Here is a 19900-nt window from a genome sequence, read left to right on the forward strand (position 1 = left end):
AGTTATTAACCTCTCTGTGCTCACTCAGCTTGGAAACTGTTTTGGATAGAATTTGCAAACGCCGCTGTGGGATATACATTGATGGTGTCTAGAAATATTATTCTGAAAACTCACCTGAGGACATCTCTGCTTTTCAAAGCAACACTCAAAAAAAAAAAAGGACTCAATATCATAAATAATCAACAGAAGCGTAAATGCATAAAGGAGAGTAAAAAGTCTCTCAAAGCTCAGGGTAAAACTACCTCAAAGAGCTTAAAATCTTCATCCTTAACAAAAAAAAAAACCAACCCTTCCTCTTGTATTCAAACTTTACTTTACTTCACTCAAATGTTATAGAGTGGAGGGAGTGGAAAACGTGAAAAAGGATCTGAAGAAGCTAGAAGAATGGTCTAAGGTTTGGCAATTAAAATTCAATGCCAAGTAATGCAAAGTGATGCACTTAGGGAATAGAAATCCATGGGAGACGTATGTGTTAGGCGGTGAGAGTCTGATAGGTATGGACGGGGAGAGGGATCTTGGGGTGATAGTATCAGAGGATTTGAAGGCGACGAAACAGTGTGACAAGGCGGTGGCTGTATCTAGAAGGTTATTGGGCTGTATAGAGAGAGGTGTGACCAGCAGAAGAAAGGGAGTGTTGATGCCCCTGTATAAGTCGTTGGTGAGGCCCCACCTGGAGTATTGTGTTCAGTTTTGGAGGCCGTATCTTGTTAAGGATGTAAAAAGAATTGAAGCAGTGCAAAGAAAAGCTACGAGAATGGTATGGGATTTGCGTTACAAGACGTATGAGGAGAGACTTGCTGAACTAAACATGTATACTCTGGAGGAAAGGAGAAACAGAGGTGATATGATACAGACGTTCAAATATTTGAAAGGTATTAATCCGCAAACGAACATTTTCCGGAGATGGGAAGGTGGTAGAACGAGAGGACATGAAATGAGATTGAAGGGGGGCAGACTCAAGAAAAATGTCAGGAAGTATTTTTTCACGGAGAGAGTAGTGGATGCTTGGAATGCCCTCCCGCGGGAGGTGGTGGAAATGAAAACGGTAACGGAATTCAAACATGCGTGGGATAAACATAAAGGAATCCTGTTCAGATGAAATGGATCCTCAGGAGCTTAGCGGAGATTGGATAACAGAGCCGGTAGTGGGAGGCGGGGCTGGTGGTTGGGAGGCGGGGATAGTGCTGGGCAGACTTATACGGTGTGTGTTCTGAAAAAGACAGGTACAAATCAAGGTAAGGTATACACAAAAAAGTGGCACATTTCTTGGGCAGACTGGATGGACCGTGCAAGTCTTTTTCTGCTGTCATCTACTATGTTACTATAAGCACAACTTAATATAACTTAGCTTGTTGATGTTGCTTTTCATGCCATAGAGCCATCACCATAAAACACCGCCTTGACTACAGAGTTTCGCCTTGCTTCATCAGGGTCAGCGGTGTATAACTAAGTTAGAAAAAGAGGAAACCAGGCACCAGATGAATAGAACAAAGCAAAGACAAACAACTGGTTCTTACTTGCTCTGGAACAACCGGCTGCATGTCTTCTGGCTCACACAGTACTAGAAAGATGGCTGTTCCCTATGAAGGGTGACGTCAGACGCCACTGTTTCAAGGAGCCAATCAAAACAGATAGCCACCATCCATACACAAAACCTAAACAATTCAAAAGAAGCGACACCACTCAATTTTAGCATTCAGGTTGAAGGGAGCAGACTCAGGAGTAATGTCAGGAAGTATTTTTTCATGGAGAGGGTGGTGGATACGTGGAATGCCCTCCCACGGGAGGTGGTGGAGATGAAAACGGTAATGGAATTCAAACATGCGTGGGATAAACACAAAGGAATCCTGTTTAGAAGGAATGGATCTATGGAATCTTAGCCGAGATTGGGTGGCGACGCTGGTAATTGGGGAAACAAAATTGGAGCTGGGCAGACTTCTACGGTCTACGCACTGATCGTGACTGAATAGATAGGGATGGGCTGGAGTAAATTTTAAGGGGCTTTGATGTTAGCTCCAGAACTTAGTACAAGAACAGTGCTTGGCAGACGTCTACGGTCTGTGCCCTGAGAGAGGCAGGGACAAATCAAACTTGGGCATACTACTACTGAAAAAGGTGTGAGCAAAATCTAAATAAATGTCAATGAGTTTATCTTGTTGGGCAGACTGGATGGACCGTACAGGTCTTTATCTGCCGTCTTTTACTAGCTCTTTCAGGTTCCTTAGAATTTAAGCGGAAAACTCATCATTGTTAGCTTGTCACAATAACTTCTGCCTATCACCCCCTCTATGGGTGATCTGTTGTAAAACTGTTCGGCGTAACTGAGCAAACTCATGTCCAACATTTACACAGTGTTCTGTTAAAGGAGACTTGCTTTTTTGGGTTCTAATCTTTCTCTTTTGCCCAAATAGGCATCTACATGATGATCTTGACATTCGCCCCACATACAGTTTTTGGCACGGGCAAATAATACAATATACTAAATAATCTGACTTGTAGGAAGTCTTTGTTTGCCATCAAGCGGTATCTAATATTCATAGTCTGATCAATGAACACAGACGCCTTTTTCTACCTTAGTTATACACCGCTGACCTTGATGAAGGAAGGCGAAACTGGCCATGGCTGGTCGAGGAGGAGTTTTATGGTGATGGCTCAAAGGCATGAAAAGTGATGTCAACAAGCTAAGTTACACTAAGTTGTGTTTATATAACTTTTGAGTGAAGTAAAGTTTTTTGCCACTGATGAAGATTTTAAGCTCTTTGAGGTAGTTTTACCCTGAGCTCTTTGAGGCTTTTTTTCTTTCCTTTATGCATTTGTGTTGATTATTTATGATATTGTGGTTCGGCACTGAAAAGAACACAGTTTGCCGATCCTTCTCCCTTGATGTCAGTTGAGAGGAACTTTATGAAGTCTGTTTTCTTTACTGGTATTGAAAGTATGCATTTCATTCCACAATCAGAAACTCTATCTGGGCTATGAAAATACCAAAGAGATGAGCTCCGTGTGTTGTTTTAGGCCCAAATGTGAAGGGTCTGACTCGTACACAAGCCTGCCATTATTCTAACTCTGGGTTACATGCTGAAGAGCAAGAGGCTGCACTGTGGCGACAGCACCAGAATTACAGGCCTGGAAAAAATGAAAGGGCTGGTTTCCTGCCCAGGCTTTGATGTTCCAGTTCTTCTAACAGTTTTCACAGCTTGCCTTCTCTTATATGACTTGGGATTCTCTGCGCTGCCCTGTCTCCTGCTTCCAGTGCTGAAACACATGAATGCAAAAAGAGCCCCTGGTTCAGACAAACTGTGCTTTCTGCTTCAAGCCACACATCAGTTAGGGGCCAGCAGAACAGATATCTTAGTGTACAGTGATCCTGCCAACTTACAATGTGGATATATTTACAGAAAAATGCCCGATTTACGTCCAGCAGTGGTAGCACACCCACCCTTTAAAAACAAAAAGAGAGGGGGGCGCAAGAGCCACACTCTCCAGTGTTGATTAGTCAAAGTATGTTCCTCCTCTTCCCAATGAGTAAAGTTAATCTAACTGTGGAATGAGGATATGCTGATTTCTACTTGTGACTATATAGTGAGGTCTTGACTGCATGGGGCTCCCCCCCCCCCCAGACCCTACCACTGCCCCCACACACACGCTACCACCACCACCGCATCCCTTACCTTGAAGTGGTGGTCTAGTGGCTTGTTTGGGGACAGAGACACTGGCTCCCACTCAAAGAACGGATCACGTTCAAACTCTGTACCTTGGTCCATAAAATCATCCATGGCGACGCTCCAGCCTACATGTCGGACCTAATAGAACTACCACCCAGAAATGCAAAAAAATCCTCCCGCACAATCCTCAATCTTCATCCTCCCAAATGTAAAGGCTTGAAATACAAATCAATGCATTCATCAACCTTTTCCTATACAAGCACACAGCTCTGGAACTCACTGCCACGTAACCTGAAATCGGTCTACGAAATGACCAATTTCCGCAAACTCCTGAAAACTTATCTCTTCGACAAAATATATCATAAAGAACAACACGCATAACTCTACATTCTCTAAGATATCCAGGAATGTTCTTTAATGTCTTTTGCTTTCAAACTATCATGTATCTAATGTCTATTGCTTTAACACTATCGTGTATTTCACCATCATGTACCCAAAACTTGCTGTAAAACCAAATGTACATTCTTTTCTATTTCCAGTATCCACGATGAATTGTAAGCCACATTGAGCCTGCAAAAAGGTGGGATAATGTGGGATACAAATGTAATAATAATAATAATAATCCCATTGCTGGAGATTGAAGGTCAGATAAGTGAGATTTTTCACATGGGTCCCTGCCAAGTCTTAGCTCTAGCATACGTACATTCTTAAAGCTGACGTATTCTAATTAATAAATAGAAAATAATTGTTTTTTTTATTCGAAAATTTACTACAACAGTACTTAAAAAGAAGTTGATAAACATTACAGTATCTACATCAATAAGGAGAAGAGAAAACCAAACATTAAGGAACACAACAACATAAGCTCTCTCCAGTGGCAGGCGTGTTGTGAATTTATACAAAACCCTACAGAAGTCACTCGGGACCCGTATGACACAAATCTAGCATTCCGTAACGGCACCAACAAGGACCTTCCAAAGAAAAGGCAGCATTGGAAATATCGCGGTGAGCCTAGAGCATCAATACACTTATTAGGAAAATTGAACAAGCTGGATTACTACCACTACTGCAGGTCCCAACAAAATATGTGGCCTTGGTCAGACCTGCAGACACAAATACAGGATAAGTGACCACAAACTAAGGGGCTCTTTCTCTAAAGGTTAGCGAGCGCTAATGGAACAAGCACTGCTAAATTCTGCACGTCCTATTTTATACCTATAACATGCGTGGGATATGCATAAAGGAATCCTGTGCAGAAGGAATGGATCCTCAGAAGCTTAGCCGAAATTGGGTGGCGGAGCAGGTGGGGGAAGAGGGGTTGGTGGTTGGGAGGCGAGGATAGCGGAGGGCAGACTTATACGGTCTGTGCCAGAGCCAGTGATGGGAGGCGGGACTGGTGGTTGGGAGGCGGGAAGTACTGCTGGGCAGACTTGTACGGTCTGTGCCCTGAATAAGGCAGGTACAAATCAAGGTAAGGTATACACATATGTTTGTGTTGTTGGGCAGACTGGATGGACCGTGCAGGTCTTTTTCTGCCGTCATCTACTATGTACGTTACCTATGGACCACAGGGAACTTAGTGCTCACTAATTCCCATTAGCACATACTAAGCTTTAGTAAAAGGGCCCCTAAGAGTAGAAATATGTAAACAACAATTAGCTTGAAAGCTCAAGACGCCAGACTCTACATGTGCAGCACAACACCAGAGAAATAGAAAATGTTGCATTTCCTTGTACAGTACAAAATATAAAGATATAAAAAATAATCCCAATCACAGTTACCTGATGCTAGGGTCAGGGGTGTGCTGGTAAATTGTTAACAAGGGGCTCTCTCTCGCCAGCGAAATAAAAGAGAATTCAGGAGGGGCCCAAGCCCACATTTTGGGATCCATTTGTTAAAGTAGCCATGTAGAACTGGCTCCCAAAATTCTTAAAAACTTAACAAACGGCTCTCGAGAGCCTGTGAGAGCCTGCTCCAGCACACCATTGGCTAGGGTCCACCTGGATGTCATTGTAGATAATACACTGAAATCTTCTGCTGAGTGTGTGGTGGCGGCCAAGAAACCAAACAGGATGCTAGGAATTATTAGGAAAGGGATGGTGAATAAGACCTAAAATACTATAATGTCTTTGTATCACTCCATGGTGTGTCCACACCTTGAGTATTGCATCAGTTCTGGTCGCCATATCTCAAAAAAGATATAGCGGAATTAGAAAAGGTTCAAAGAAGATCAACCAAAATGATAAAGGGGATGGAACTCCTCCCATATGAGGAAAGGCTAAAGAGGTTTGGGTTCTTCAGCTTGGAAAAGAGACGGATGAGGGGAGATATGATTGAGGTCTACAAAATCTTGAGTGGTGTAAAATGAGTAGAAGTAAATTGATTTTTTTACTCGTTCTAAAAGTGCAAAGACACTCGAGGAAGTGACGTGGAAATGCTTTTAAAACAAATAGGAAATATTTTTTCACTCAACAAATAGTTAAGCTCTGGAACTCTTTGCTGGAGGAGATGGTAACAGCGGTTAGTGTATCTGGGTTTAAAAAAGGTTGGGACAAATTCCTGGAGGAAAAGTCCATAGTCTGCTATTGAGACAGACATGGGAAGCAACTGCTTGCCCTGGGATTTGTAGTATGGAGTGTTGCTACTCAGATTCTGCATGGAATCATGTCACTTTTTGGGATTCCAGAATCTTGCTATTCTTTGGGGGTTCTACATGGAATCTTGTCACTCTTTGGGATTCCAGAATCTTGCTATTCTTTGGGGTTCTACATGGACTCTTGTCACTCTTTAGGATTCCGGAATCTTGCTATTCTTTGGGGTTCTACATTGAATGTTGCCACGATTTGGGTTTCTGCCAGGTACTTGTGACCTGGCTTGGCCACTGTTTGGAAAACAGGATACTGGGCTAGATGGACCTTTGGTCTGACCCCATATGGCTGCTCTTATGTTCAAATGTCAATTCCCATTGCAATCAATAATGGTAAATAAAATTATTTTTCTACCTTTATGGTCCCAGTCTCTGCTCCTTCTTATGTCTTAGATCGCAGTCCAGGGCCTCCTATCCATTTGCCATGTTTTTCTCTCCTCCTATCTTCTTAATTTCTTCCATTCATTGATTTTTTTCATTCTCTGCATGTCACCCTAATCTCTTTTCCACCCTCCTCCATGCCCAGCACGTCCCACGATCTCTGCTTCCACCATGTCCCCCTGACCTCCCTTTCCACCCCCTCCATACCCAGGGAAAAATAACACCACAGTGTAGAAGGGTTGCTTGAGAGGAGTGGATGTCTATCGGCACTCTCCCCCCACCCCCCCAACCAGCCTGCCCTGGATAACTGACATCTGTCCCTCTTTGGTGTAGTAACCTCCTCCCTCCCTAACGATTGGACTTGATGCAAAGTGACACCCCCCCACAGTTAAAAACATCCCACGGCAGTTTAGTGACCCAATCATGCACCCTTCAGACATTTCCCCTGGTAGTCTAGTGCCCCCCCCCTCCCAACCCAACCCCCCTTTCCTCAAGTAAAAAAATAAATACATTCCTGGTATCTAGTGTACTTTCCTCAAGCTCATACCATAAAGGAGGCAGCAGCGATACCCACTCACTCCCTGCCTCCGGTGCTGCCATCTTGAAAAATGGCAGTGCCCTGCTGCACATGGTAGGGCCTGTCTGCCATATAAGTTTGGTGCCAGAGGCAGGAGTGAGTGGGCATTACTCGTGTCTCCTTTGAGTATGAACTTGGGGATGGTCGGGGAGGGGTCCGAGAGGTTACGCTAGACACTAGGGAAATGTCTGACTTGGGTTGGGAAATGCAGGAGACACCAGGAAAAGGTGGGATTTATTTACAGTTAGGGTGGAAAGGGTGCACTAGACACCAGGGATGTAGATAAGATGGAAGTTAGGGGTCAGGAGGTGGTTGACAGGTCACCTATGGCTGATGCAGACTGCCACAACAATTTTTTTTTAAGTCACTGGGTGCCTGAGGTAGTCCTGGCTCAGGCACTGACAGGAAGGGTGACATTTGGCAATGTTGCAGATTACTGCCACAATTTTAACATGGCAGTAATTTGTATGCTTGTTGATTACTGCATCCCGTGGCAATTTGTTTGCGGGGGGGGGGGGGGGAACCCATGTGTGGTCAGCGGCGCTAATTCACTGCTTTCTGCATTAGCCTTTAAGTTTGTACTTGAACTAATGGATGGTGAAACTACCCAAAGATTGTCAGTGGATTTTGAGCCCTGGCTCGTATGGTTCAGTCCATTGCTGTAACCATTAGGCTACTTTTCTTCTCCACTTATACTGTTGAATAAATGAAGCACTGCATGAATTGTATATTGGGAGAGTCCCGTGCTCCCCCCCCCCCCACCTTGCCTGAGGGGTTAGCTGCAATTACAGTAATTGATTACCCTGTTCCTTCCCTCCCCTGACCCATTGTCTTTCTTCTGCAGACCCACTCCGAAGAGAGACCATTCCAGTGTGAGGAATGCAAGGCTTTGTTCCGAACCCCATTCTCTCTGCAGAGACACCTGCTAATACATAACAGTAAGTGCACCATTCACAGAGTCTGGGAAAAGAACTACTTGTCCAGGGGCACAAGATTGAAACCAACTTTAACAATGTGGAGGCCTGAAAGAGCCCGTGCTGAGAACAGGAAGGATAACAGCAGGGGTCAGGGGAAAGACCCAAGATCAGCATAAGATGAGCTGCTTCTTTGCAAGTAAAATCTGCAAGGTGGATGAGCAGCTGTCTCCGGTGTTAGCCTTGTTTAATCTTCTTTTTTTTTTTTAATAAGTTTTTATTAATAGTTTAGCATGGAGGGAAAAACAATCTGCCTTCTAACAGTATAGTTTTTACAGAAAATTTGTTTCCATCAAATTACAAATGCAAAAACAGAAATCAAGAGGAACAACCTTCAACTCCATCCCCAACAGTATAAGGAGAACCTTATGGAACTTCAAAATTTTGTAGGGTACAGTGGCGTAGCCAAGGGTGGGCTGGGGTGGGCCCAGGCCTACCCACTTTAGGTTCAGGCCCACCAAGTAGCAGCACACCTATAATGTGGCTGGCAGGGACCCCAAGCCCCACCAGCCAAAAACTTCCAACAACTTTTTGCTGCCAGTGAAAATCTGCTATTTAAAAGGTATACGGGGGAGAGGGGATGTTTGAAAGACCATATGGCATGCAGGCGAGAGAGGGAGAAAGCAAATCACTTTTAGGACAAGGTGGAGTGCGGCCCACCCACCTTGGGTTCAGGCCCACCTAAACTTGGGTGTCTGGCTACGCCCCTGGTAGGGTATAATGTATAGTAGAGAAAATTAACACCATTTCCAACCTCAACTCATTCCCTAATCAAGCTCCCCCCCATCTAATCAAGGAGGCATAAAACAGGAGAAGCCCAATATAGTCCAGGTAAACAGCATTTAAGCAGAAGAAGAACAAGTAAAAGGATCCCAGATGAGTTCCCATTTGTGAAGGTAGTGTCGACAAATTACTAGTAAATGCTGTATTTCACAGATATACCATAGTTTGTTGAGCCTCTTCACCAGTGGAGGAGCAGACTATTGCTTCCAATGCACTGCCATTTCACTTGAGCAGCACGCATAGCATGCTGCACCAAGGTAGCGTGAGGAGATGCTAGTGCTGGGACCTTCTTGGGAAAAAGGAAGAAAACTGGCTACCAAGGAATGGAATGGCCCAGCCACCTCTGCAATGCTGAATTGCTTTCCAGAAGGCACAGATCTTGACACAGGACCACCAGATGTGACCCATTCTACCAAGTTCCCCACATCCCCTCCAACACAAAACAGAAAGTCCACGAAAGATGTGTTGAAGACGGTCAGGTATTAGATACCAACGATACAAGACTTTTACACCATTTTCTTTGAAAATTACAAAGACAGACAGCTTCGCCAGTGTCTTTTCCAGAACGCTCCACTCATCTCCCAGCTCCAGGCCTAGCTCACGCTGCCAATTCCTTCGGTACAAGGTATAAATTGGAGGCTATGAGCACAGATATTTATATAAACAAGTGATCAAACCCCAAGTCCTCACATAGGTCCTCTAAGAAAGAATCTTCTTGCAGAATTGTAGAGCGAATGGATGACAAAGAAAGAAAATGAGAAAGCTGAATGAAGGCGTTATCTATCAAGATATAAAAGGAAATTCTTCCAGCAGAGAAGGAAAAGTTAACATGGAGTCTTCTTCAAAAAGCTGGCCCCAAGTCTTAAGACCCGATGAATACTAACGAGTAAAGACACTACGGTCAATACCAAGGGAGAACACAAAGGATTGAAAGCTATGGGTGTGACAAAATATGATTCTGGTTCAAGAAAAGACTATCCCAATAGTAGAAGGTAGTGTAGGTCAAGGGACATAGCCCAGTACCAAGGTGTCTGTGTTTACGTGGAAGCCACATAAGAGCACCCAATGGCCTGATACTATTCTAAAGCTGCATGCACTTGAGCTGTCCTATAGTACCAATAAACACTGGGAACTCCCAGTCCTCCTCACCTCTTGTCCTGGACGAGGTCGTCTACCGGACCTGATCAAGCGAGTGAAACGATCTTGCAATTTAGAAAGAAATCCCCGGGGCATCTGACGAGGGAGAACCTGAAACAAATAAAGTAGCCGGGGCAAAATATTCATTTTAATAGTAGCTATACGACCAAACCAGGAGAGGCCCAGATCTTCCCATCAGTCCAGGTCACAAGAAAGGTCTCTAACCAGGCCAGAGTAGTTGGCAGAGAATAAATCAGAGTACCATACGGTCAGGAAAACCCCCAAATAGCGAAGCCATATGTGGCCCAACGGAAAGGAAGGATGACTGTAGAGAATCCAATAGCCTCATGGGTAAGGTGATGTTTAAAGCCTTCAATTTGTTCATGTTAATTTTGAACCCAGAGACTGCAGAGTACTCTCCAATAACCCGCAGAAGGTTAGGAAATGAAGTTAGTGGTCAAATAAGAGACAAAAGCATGTCATCCCCGAATAATGCCATTTTACGCTCTTGATTTAGCAAGGCAAACACCAGAAATGTCAGGATTCGAATGCACTGTTGAAGCGAGGTTCACAACCATGGCAAAGAGCATTGGAGATAAGGGACACCCCTGGTGAGTACCCCTGGACAAAGAGAACAAAGCAGAGTTTCCCCCGTTAACCTGGACATATGCTTTAGGAAAATAATTATAGAAGGCCTGGATCCAGCTACAAAAGGAGGGACCTAACCCAAAATGTTTCATAACCCGATACATAAATGGCCAATGAACTCTGTCAAAAACATCTAAACTAAGAGGGCATATTGGAATCCGATCGTGTTTGGCCAGGTATAGCAAATCCTATATTCCATGTATATTGTCCATGGTTTGACGATGGGCCACGAAGCTAAGTTGGTCAGGATATATGAGAGATGGTAAAACTGTTGCAAAACGATTAGCAGTGTATGCAGGATGCAAAGACAGGGTCATAAAGAAACTATAAACTGCCCAAAGCACTATACGTAATGTCTCACGATTTAACAAATAGCAATTAAGATACCAGAGTCTCAATCAGGGGAAAGACCAATGAGAGAACAGGTATACTGCAAAAAATACTTAAATAATAAATATGTTTATTATTCTCAGAGTGATAAATCACCCAAGCGAGGAAATGCCAAAGCGATTTATACCTCTAAGGGTGGACAAGCTTCGCGATCATTGATCTATTCCATAATTTTCAATTTTTTAGTGATCAAAAAAACCCGGTGCTCTAAAGTAAACTTCACTCATTTATACCTATTCTCTCAAGGTGCCCCACCTGAACCACTCACACTAGTACTCAATAATAATTTAGCATAAGTGCTCTCTCTTAAATTTTAGAACTCCAACCCCTAAATGGTCCATACTTAAAAGTTAATGTTTTCCACTCAAACGGGGAGGAGCAAGAGAAACATTTTTTTAAAAGCACTTAGCTTGTGTAAAGGTGGTCCGCTGACAAAACGTGTGTAAGTCCAAAACTTCTTATATATCAGCGTTCAAAACTCCCACCAATACTCCATTGAAGCACATAAAAAGCGTCGGGAACAATAACTGTCCATCAAAAAAAGGTCCCACATGCTGTCAATATACTGTGGTAATCCACGCTAGTCCATTCTGAGATGATTTATTTAAATTGGACCCCATCAGACCTCTGCAGGGTTTCGTTGTCAACTTCATCAGGGGAAAGTGATTGATGAACTTTTCAGCGAGGCAAGATAAGTGCATAGTTTTCACCAAGTATACATTTTTAAGCAAGTAGTGATTTTATAGCACAAAGGTGATTGGGAAGCATGAAAAAATGAGCGAGTGTTGCTCCCTAAAAAATTCTGTTAGAGTTACCCAATGAAAGAAGTGCTATGCCACTTTGTAGCAGCATTATTGACTGCAGTAATAGTGGAAAATATCTGAGGGTACTCTACATACAAAAAATATTTCTTTATATGATACTGGTGTGAACTATCAGAAGCACTTTTATTGAGTCAGTGGCTATTAGTCCTGGTTTGGGTTATTTGTGATGTTACCAGAGACATTGATATTGTAAAATTGCTTTCTATTTATTTATAATGACATTTGTATCCCGCATTATCCCAAACAGAGTTCGGGTTCAATGAGGCTTACAATCCAGACAATTTAGTACATACATATTCTGATAAAGGAAAAATGTTGAGTAAATCTTCTATGCACGGCCATATGAAACTTTACAAAAATGATTTTATGAATTATTTTAGAAGGTTGTATTGTGTAACAAACATCAAATTATAAGCAGTTATACAGGATAAAGTTTGAAATAGCATTTTGCATAAAAGTGGTTATTTCTGTCTTCCGTTATTGTTGCAGGACTTTTTCTTTTCAAAAACGTTTTAATAATTTCCAAAAGCAACTGTAATAATGTACAGATCTGACGGCCCTCGGAAGAAGATTCTACCAATTAGTACGTTGATAGGAGAAGCCAGCAGAGAGGACTGTTTTGTAAGCAATCTTTGTACAGTTAGGATGATGGAGAATTAGGAGTTCTCTGGATCCAGAACGGAATTACACGTAGGGAGGTCAGTCAGAGGGCGCATATAGTCAGGGGCCATTGGAATGCAGAGAGACCTAATTTGAAGGCAAACCTGACTTTGATCGGAAGCCAATGTAATGAGTAAAGGAGTGGCGATGCCTTGTTAAATCGTGAGACATTACGTATAGTGCTTTGTATTTTCTGGTGCCTGCTGACAGCTGTATTTTCTATGAGCTGCAATTGTCGACTAGTTTAAAGAGGCAGTTTTTGATATAAAGAATTACAATAATCAAAGATGCTTTGGAACCACTCAAAGAACGTATTACGTTTAAGATCTGCACCCTGGTTCACAAAATCATCCCCGGAGATGCTCCGGCCTATATGACAGACCTGATTGACTTGCCATCCAGAAATGCTAAAAGATCAACACGCACATTCCTGAATCTTCACTTCCCCAGTTGTACAGGACTAAAATACAAACTAACACATGCATCTAGCTTCTCCTATATAAGCACACAGCAGTGGAACGCATTGCCAATGGATCTGAAAATAATTGACAATCTAATCGACTTTCGCAAATCACTGAAGACCTATCTCTTCAACAAGGCATACCGCAATGACCCATATTAGGAACTGTAATACAACACAACACCTCTCTCTTGATATCCAAATGTTTTCTCCTTATGCTTTTTGTTTAGTTCTTGTAGATCATCTATATTCTCTGTATCATATAAACTGCATCCATACTCTGAAATGACGTGCTATTAATCTATCTGTTTAATCTACCAGGTCACCAGTATTCTTTAGGTAATGTCAATTGTCTCTTTTACTCTAATGACGATCCATTATGTTATTCACTTAATCTATTATATCATCCTGTTCTCTTAATATCAACTGTACGTTTCTACTCTGGAGTGGCAAATGCCATGAAGGAAAATTGTAAGCCACATTGAGCCTGCAAATAGGTGGGAAAATGTGGGATACAAATGCAGCAAATAAAATAAACCAGTGAATGTACAAGAAGTCTCAGGGACGACTGTTACAATAATCAACAGAGAACAGATTTGTGTCAAGGTAAAATAACACCGTTTAATCAAGACAGAAATAGATGTGTCAAAACATAGAAACATGATGGCAGATAAGGGCCAAATGCACCATCCAGTCTTCCCATCCTCAGTAACCACTAACTCCTCCTTTCCCTGTGATGAAATTATCCAGAATGATCCCAAAGATTTTCACTGAATCTTAAAGGTACTATCTTTGCTCCCTGTATGGTAAGTAGATCTAAATCCAGGTTGAAGTATCACGCCATGTGGAGGCTTCGGCGTATCAGATACTTCCTTCCTAGAGATTTGTTCCGCACACTTGTCCACTGGCTTGTCCTTTCCCACTTGGACTACTGCAGCGGAATTTACACGGGCTGCCAGGCCTCTCTGTTGAAAAAGTTCCAAACAGTACAGAACACTGCTGCGAGACACATCCTGAGAGAGCAACGCTTTGCACATGCCGAACCCTTACGGTTAAAATTACACTGGCTGCCTGTTCAGGAGCGCATTGCCTTTAAACTGTGCTCCTTGACCCATAAAATTATCTATGGGTTTGCCCCGGAGTATATGCACCCCTTGATCGACCTCCCGCCCTGGAATGCCAACCCTGCTGCTCGTTCCTTCCTCCACCTTCACTTCCCAAACTGTAAGGGTGTCAAGTACAAGAGGATCTTCGCCTCTTCTTTCCGCTATTGGAGTCCTAAGCACTGGAATTCTCTCCCGCAACACCTTAAAACTCAAGCGGACCACGCCCTCTTCAAGAAGTTGTTGAAGACCTACTTCTTTGCCAAGACCTACTCCTCACTTTATACCGCTGCTTGATGCACCCTCCCTGGCTCCTACCCTGCTAGTTCACCCTGTTAGATGCTTCTCCCCCTGCATACTCCTTGTATATTCTTGTATAAATCCTGTGAGCTGATAACCAGTTTCTGAGTAAGATCAGAGAGAAAAGATGGCACATAAGAATCTGTAGGAATCAGCATTTGAATGTCCTCATAGATGTAAAACTTAAGCCCTATAGAAATGAAAATATTGACGAGTATAGGTCCTAACACTGATGTGTATTTATTTATTTTATTTATTTGTAGCATTTGTATCCTACATTTTCCCATCTATTTGCAGGCTCAATGTGGCTTACATTATGCCGTAGTCATACATGTTAGAGTAAATTGTAGAGTGAGTTAAACAATCAAATATAGAAAGTTCATTTCAGCATGAGAAGTAGAATGGTAGTGCGTTAACGTTCATTAGTGATAGAGTGGTTGAAGCAATCATGTGTAAAAAAAGTTTCGGTTTTGTCAAGTTTTGGTAGAATTTCGTTTTCTAGTATTTAGGATGGATCTTTGTGGTATGCCTTTTTGAACAAGTTGGTTTTCAGTAATTTTCTGAAGATTAAGTCGTGCATTGTTTTTATGACATTTGGTATATGGACATGAATTAGAGGATGGGACGGAACTGAGCAATGGACTGAAAAAAATCTTTACGGTAAGAGGCAAACCACTTGTGAACCATACCTGATACTGAGAGCTGATGGATAAGCAGTGAGTGATCCACTAAATGAAAAGCAGCATAAATATCCAGTGAGAGTGTTACTACTTCACATCCTTGATGAAGAGAAGTGTAAATAGTCAAGAGGCTGTTCAGTCGAGTGATATGTATGAAACCTGGGTTGTTTAGGGTGTAAAGCATTGACTTTAGATAAATGAGAAACCAACTGTGAAGCTACTATCTTTTCTGCAACTTCAGAAAGAAATGGAAGATTTGATATTGGATGATAATTGGGGGGCATTAGAGGGATGAGACTTGAAGCCTTTGAGGCAAGGGTGAACAATAGAAGTTTTCCAGTCTTTAGAGAGAGTTCCAGGTTGTGTGATGATTGCAAGAAGCATAGGCAAGAATGAGTCATGACACTGTTTTAAGAGTGATGTAGGAATGGGGTCTGATGGAGAAGTAGTGGACAAGAGAGCTAGCCACATGCAAAAACGTCAAAGGAGAAGGCAACATAAATTTATGAAAACATTTGCACTGTTCCAAATTTGCATCTGTAGGGCCAGAACGATAAATTGGCAGGGAAATGAGGGTGATAGTGAAGATCTCAAGGTCTGAACTTTCTCAATTAAAGCCAGTGCAAGACTAATCAGCAGGTAGATTAGAAGGCAAGAATGAAGAAATGGGACCAGAAGAGAGTTGTCTAATTAGTGTCAAGAAGGGTTAGTGCATTGGAGGAGTTCAGAATAATAGACTTTCCTGGCTGAAGTGAGGGCCTCCCTATGAGAGCAAGAGGTTTGCTTAAAAAGAAGTAGTGCCTCATGAAATCAAACCTTACACCATATGTGGTTCTGTATGTCAGAGTTGATGCTTCAATAGACAGAGAGCAAAAGAGAACCAAGGCTGAGAATGAGGGCAGCCTCTGGTCACCAGTTGGAGTGGAGCAACCCATAAGTACCTACATATAAGTACATAAGTATTGTCATACTGGGACAAACAGAAGGTCCATCAAGCCCAGCGTCCTGTTTCCAACAGTGGCCAATCCAGGTCACAAGTACCTGACAAGATCCCAAACATTTTATGCTGCTTATCCTAGAAATACTAACTGTTCAATGGTTTTAGGCCGTCACTCTGTCCCATACAATAAGATATCAAAAAATATTCACAGAATGTATGAATGCAAATATGAATATGATAGTCTTAAATGCTATTAGACTAAAGTGAGGGAGAGTCTCATATATAATACACGGTGATGTTTCTTTCACTCAATAGGTGAATCCATTACACGTGTTAATGTCTTAATCATAGACTCAACCTCCACCATCCCAATTATATTAGCAAAAAAAGGAGACTTGCACTGCTTTTTTTATATAAAAGTGCTTCTCAATAATGCACACTGCACTTATCTTAGGCAGGTTGGTGCTTAATCATAGGTTGAGTCTATGATTAAGACATTAACACGTGTAATGGATTCACCTATTGAGTGAAAGAAACATCACCGTGTATTATATATGAGACTCTCCCTCACTTTAGTCTAATAGCATTTAAGACTATCATATTCATATTTGCATTCATACATTCTGTGAATATTTTTTGATATCCTAGAAATAAGCAGTGGATTTTCACCAAGTCCTTTTTAATAATGGTCTATGGACTTTTCCTTTAGGAAGTCATCCAAACCTTTTTTTAAACCCAGCTAAGATAACTGCCTTTATCACATTCTCTGGCAACGAATTCCAGAGTTTAATTACACATTGAGTGAAGAAACATTTTCTCCAATTCGTTTTAAATTTACTACTTTGTAGCTTCATCGCATGCCCCCTAGTCCTAGTATTTTTGGAAAGAGTAAACAAGTGATTCATGTCTACCCGTTGCACTCCACTCATTATTTTATAGACCTCTATCATATCTCCCCTCAGCCACCTTTTCTCCAAGCTGAAGAGCCCTAGCCGCTTTAGCCTTTCCTCATAGGTAAGTTGTCCCATCCCCTTTATCATTTTCGTCACCCTTCTCTGTACCTTTTCTAATTCCACGATATCTTTTTTTAACATGTGGTGACCAGAATTGAACACAATATTCAAGGTGCAGTCGAGATAATGGAACTAGAAAAGGTAGAGAGTAGTGTGACAAAAATAATAAAAGCAGATTGTCCAGTTTAAATGGGCAGCTACTCCGTCAGCTAGTTTTAGGCAGTGGCTCTAATTTCTAATTCTAAGTGGTAGCAAATTTAAAATAAATTGAAAAGAATTTTTAGTAGATGCCTAATTACTCTGTAGGATTTGTTGCCAGAGAATGCAGTCAAGGCTGTTAGTTTAGCCGGCTTTAAATGTTTCTGAAGGAACAGTTCCTTTAATTATTAGCAAAGCAGATATGGAGATTCCCACCTTTGGGGATTGAACGGCACTTAGATCCTCCCGTTAGGATCTGCTGGTTATTTTCAAGTGACTAATTTGACACAGTCAGTGACGGAGTTGCAGGGCTCCATGGCCCATTGGTCTGACTTGACATGCTACTTATCCTATCATCCCAGCGTTTCTCTCAGGGACTCAACATATCATTACTTCATTACTAACCCTAGTAGCATTTTAGAAATGTCAAGTAGTAGTAGTAGTAGTAGTATAATGACCGCAACTGTTGTATCTTCGAATCTTGAGTTCTGCTTTGCTGCAGTCCCTTAGGTCTGTGAGTCCATGGCCAAGTCTCTGTTCCCATGCTAGTGTGATCTTCCTTCAGGGTGTCCTCATTTCTTGCTTTTCTTTTTACAAGGTGAACGGACCTTCAAGTGTGATCACTGTGATGCCACCTTCAAAAGGAAAGACACATTAAATGTGCACATCCAGGTGGTGCACGATAGGCACAAGAAATACAAATGTGACTTGTGTGACAAAGCTTTCGTAACGCCTTCCGTTCTCAAGAGTCATAAAAAAGTAAGTGCAAGAAGCTGTGACCTGCATCTTCTATCCCTAACTTATTACACATTTGCAAAGCCTGACATCTGCATTTTCTGGTTTGTGCTGTATTTGTTGGTTGAGCGCAGGTCTGAGTGGGTTTGATATTTATACAGACCCTTGTGGTCTGTGCGGATGCCTACTGTATGCGTCCTTTAAAAAAAATTATATATACCGTATTTTTCAGACTATAAGATGCACCTAGGTTTTAGAGGAGGGAAATAGGAAAAAAAACAATTTTCGGACTATAAGACGCACTTTTTCCCTCCTCTAAAACCTAGGTGTGTTTTATGGTCCGGTGCATCTTGTCCGAATGCAGGGCCCCCGATCTCTCCGTTTTCCACAGGACCCCGCCTCCCTCAGTCCCTCCCTCCCTCTGTTTTCCAAGGACCCCCCCTCCCGCCCTCGCTCCTTTTTGCAAGGTCCCCCCCCCCCTCGGTTTTGCAAGGTCCCCCCTCCCTCCCTCCCTCGCTCCGTTTTGCAAGGTCCCCCCTCACTCCCTCCAAATTTTAAAAGTTTTACCTGGTTGTGGTCGGGGCAGCAAAAAGCATGCACACTGGGTGCGTCAGTCTTCCATTCTGACGTCTCTCTCTGCTCTGGTCCTGCCCCTTGAGGGCGGGACCAGAGCTGAGAGAGACGTCAGAACGGAAGACTGACGCGCCCAGCATGCATCTTTTTGCTGCTGCTGCCGCAACCACGACCAGGTAAAACTTCTTTTAAAATTTGGAGGGAGCGAGGGGGGGACCTTGCAAAATGAAGCGAGGGAGGGAGGGACCTTGAAAAACGAAGTAAGGGAGCGAGGGAGGGACCTTGCAAAACGGAATTACAGTGCTTTTAAAACTACATTCGGACTATAAGACGCACCCCCCCATTTTCCTCCCAAATTTGGTGGGGGAAAAAGTGCGTCTTATAGTCCAAAAAATACGGTAGATATAAATTTAAATATTAGGCCAGCTATAAGTGCAGTTTTAGTTGTATAACTCCAATGACACAGTGAGAGTGGCAGACGAGGGATTAGAGCTCATGAAGGCAAGAACTTCTTAATGGCACAGTGAGAGTGAAAGAGATGGGATTAGAGCTCATGAACGCAAGGAGAGATCTCAATGGCACAGTTAGAGTGACAGAGATTGGATTAGAGCTCATGAATGCAAAGAGAGAACTCAAAGGCACATTGAGAGTGACAGAGATGGGATTAGGGCTCATGAATGCAAGGAGAGATCTCAATAGCACAGTGAGATTAAAATCGATCTATGAACTAACTAACTTCCGCAAACTATTGAAGACCCATCTCTTAAACAAGGCATACCACAAAGACCAACAAATATGAACTCCTTCACATATACCCAGAATTGTCTTTACTATTTGCTTATTATATTAATATCATGCTTTTCACTATCATGTTACCCAAGAGCCTTCTGTAATACTAAATGTTCAATTCTCATGTATCTCTACTATTCATGATGTATTGTAAGCCACATTGAGCCTGCAAAGAGGTGGGATAATGTGGGATACAAATGCAACAAATAAGAATAATAATAATAACCAGGAGTCTACCCATAAAGGTTATATGAACATAGTAACATGGAGGGGCATAATCGAATGGCGCCGGCCAAATAGCTGGCCGGCCATCTTTGGGGCCGGCGCCGTAAGTGGGCGGAGCCAACCGTATTTTCGAAAAAGATGGCCGGCCATCTTTTTCTTTGCTAATACGGTTGGCCCCGGCCAAATATCAGAGTTCGC

At 42.5% G+C, this 19900-nt stretch overlaps 1 protein-coding gene across 1 annotated transcript in view; it reads left to right on the forward strand.

The window, feature by feature from the left end:
* LOC115459459 (PR domain zinc finger protein 5-like) overlaps positions 1–19900 on the forward strand; it is a 255896-nt gene that overhangs the window by 99924 nt on the left and 136072 nt on the right. The window contains exons 10-11 of the mRNA XM_030189281.1: positions 8115–8208; positions 17979–18139. Coding sequence (XP_030045141.1) covers positions 8115–8208; positions 17979–18139 — 255 coding nt within the window. The remainder of the gene's footprint in view (positions 1–8114; positions 8209–17978; positions 18140–19900) is intronic.

Source organism: Microcaecilia unicolor, unplaced genomic scaffold (genome assembly GCF_901765095.1).
Source record: "Microcaecilia unicolor unplaced genomic scaffold, aMicUni1.1, whole genome shotgun sequence".
Classification (NCBI taxonomy): domain Eukaryota; kingdom Metazoa; phylum Chordata; class Amphibia; order Gymnophiona; family Siphonopidae; genus Microcaecilia; species Microcaecilia unicolor.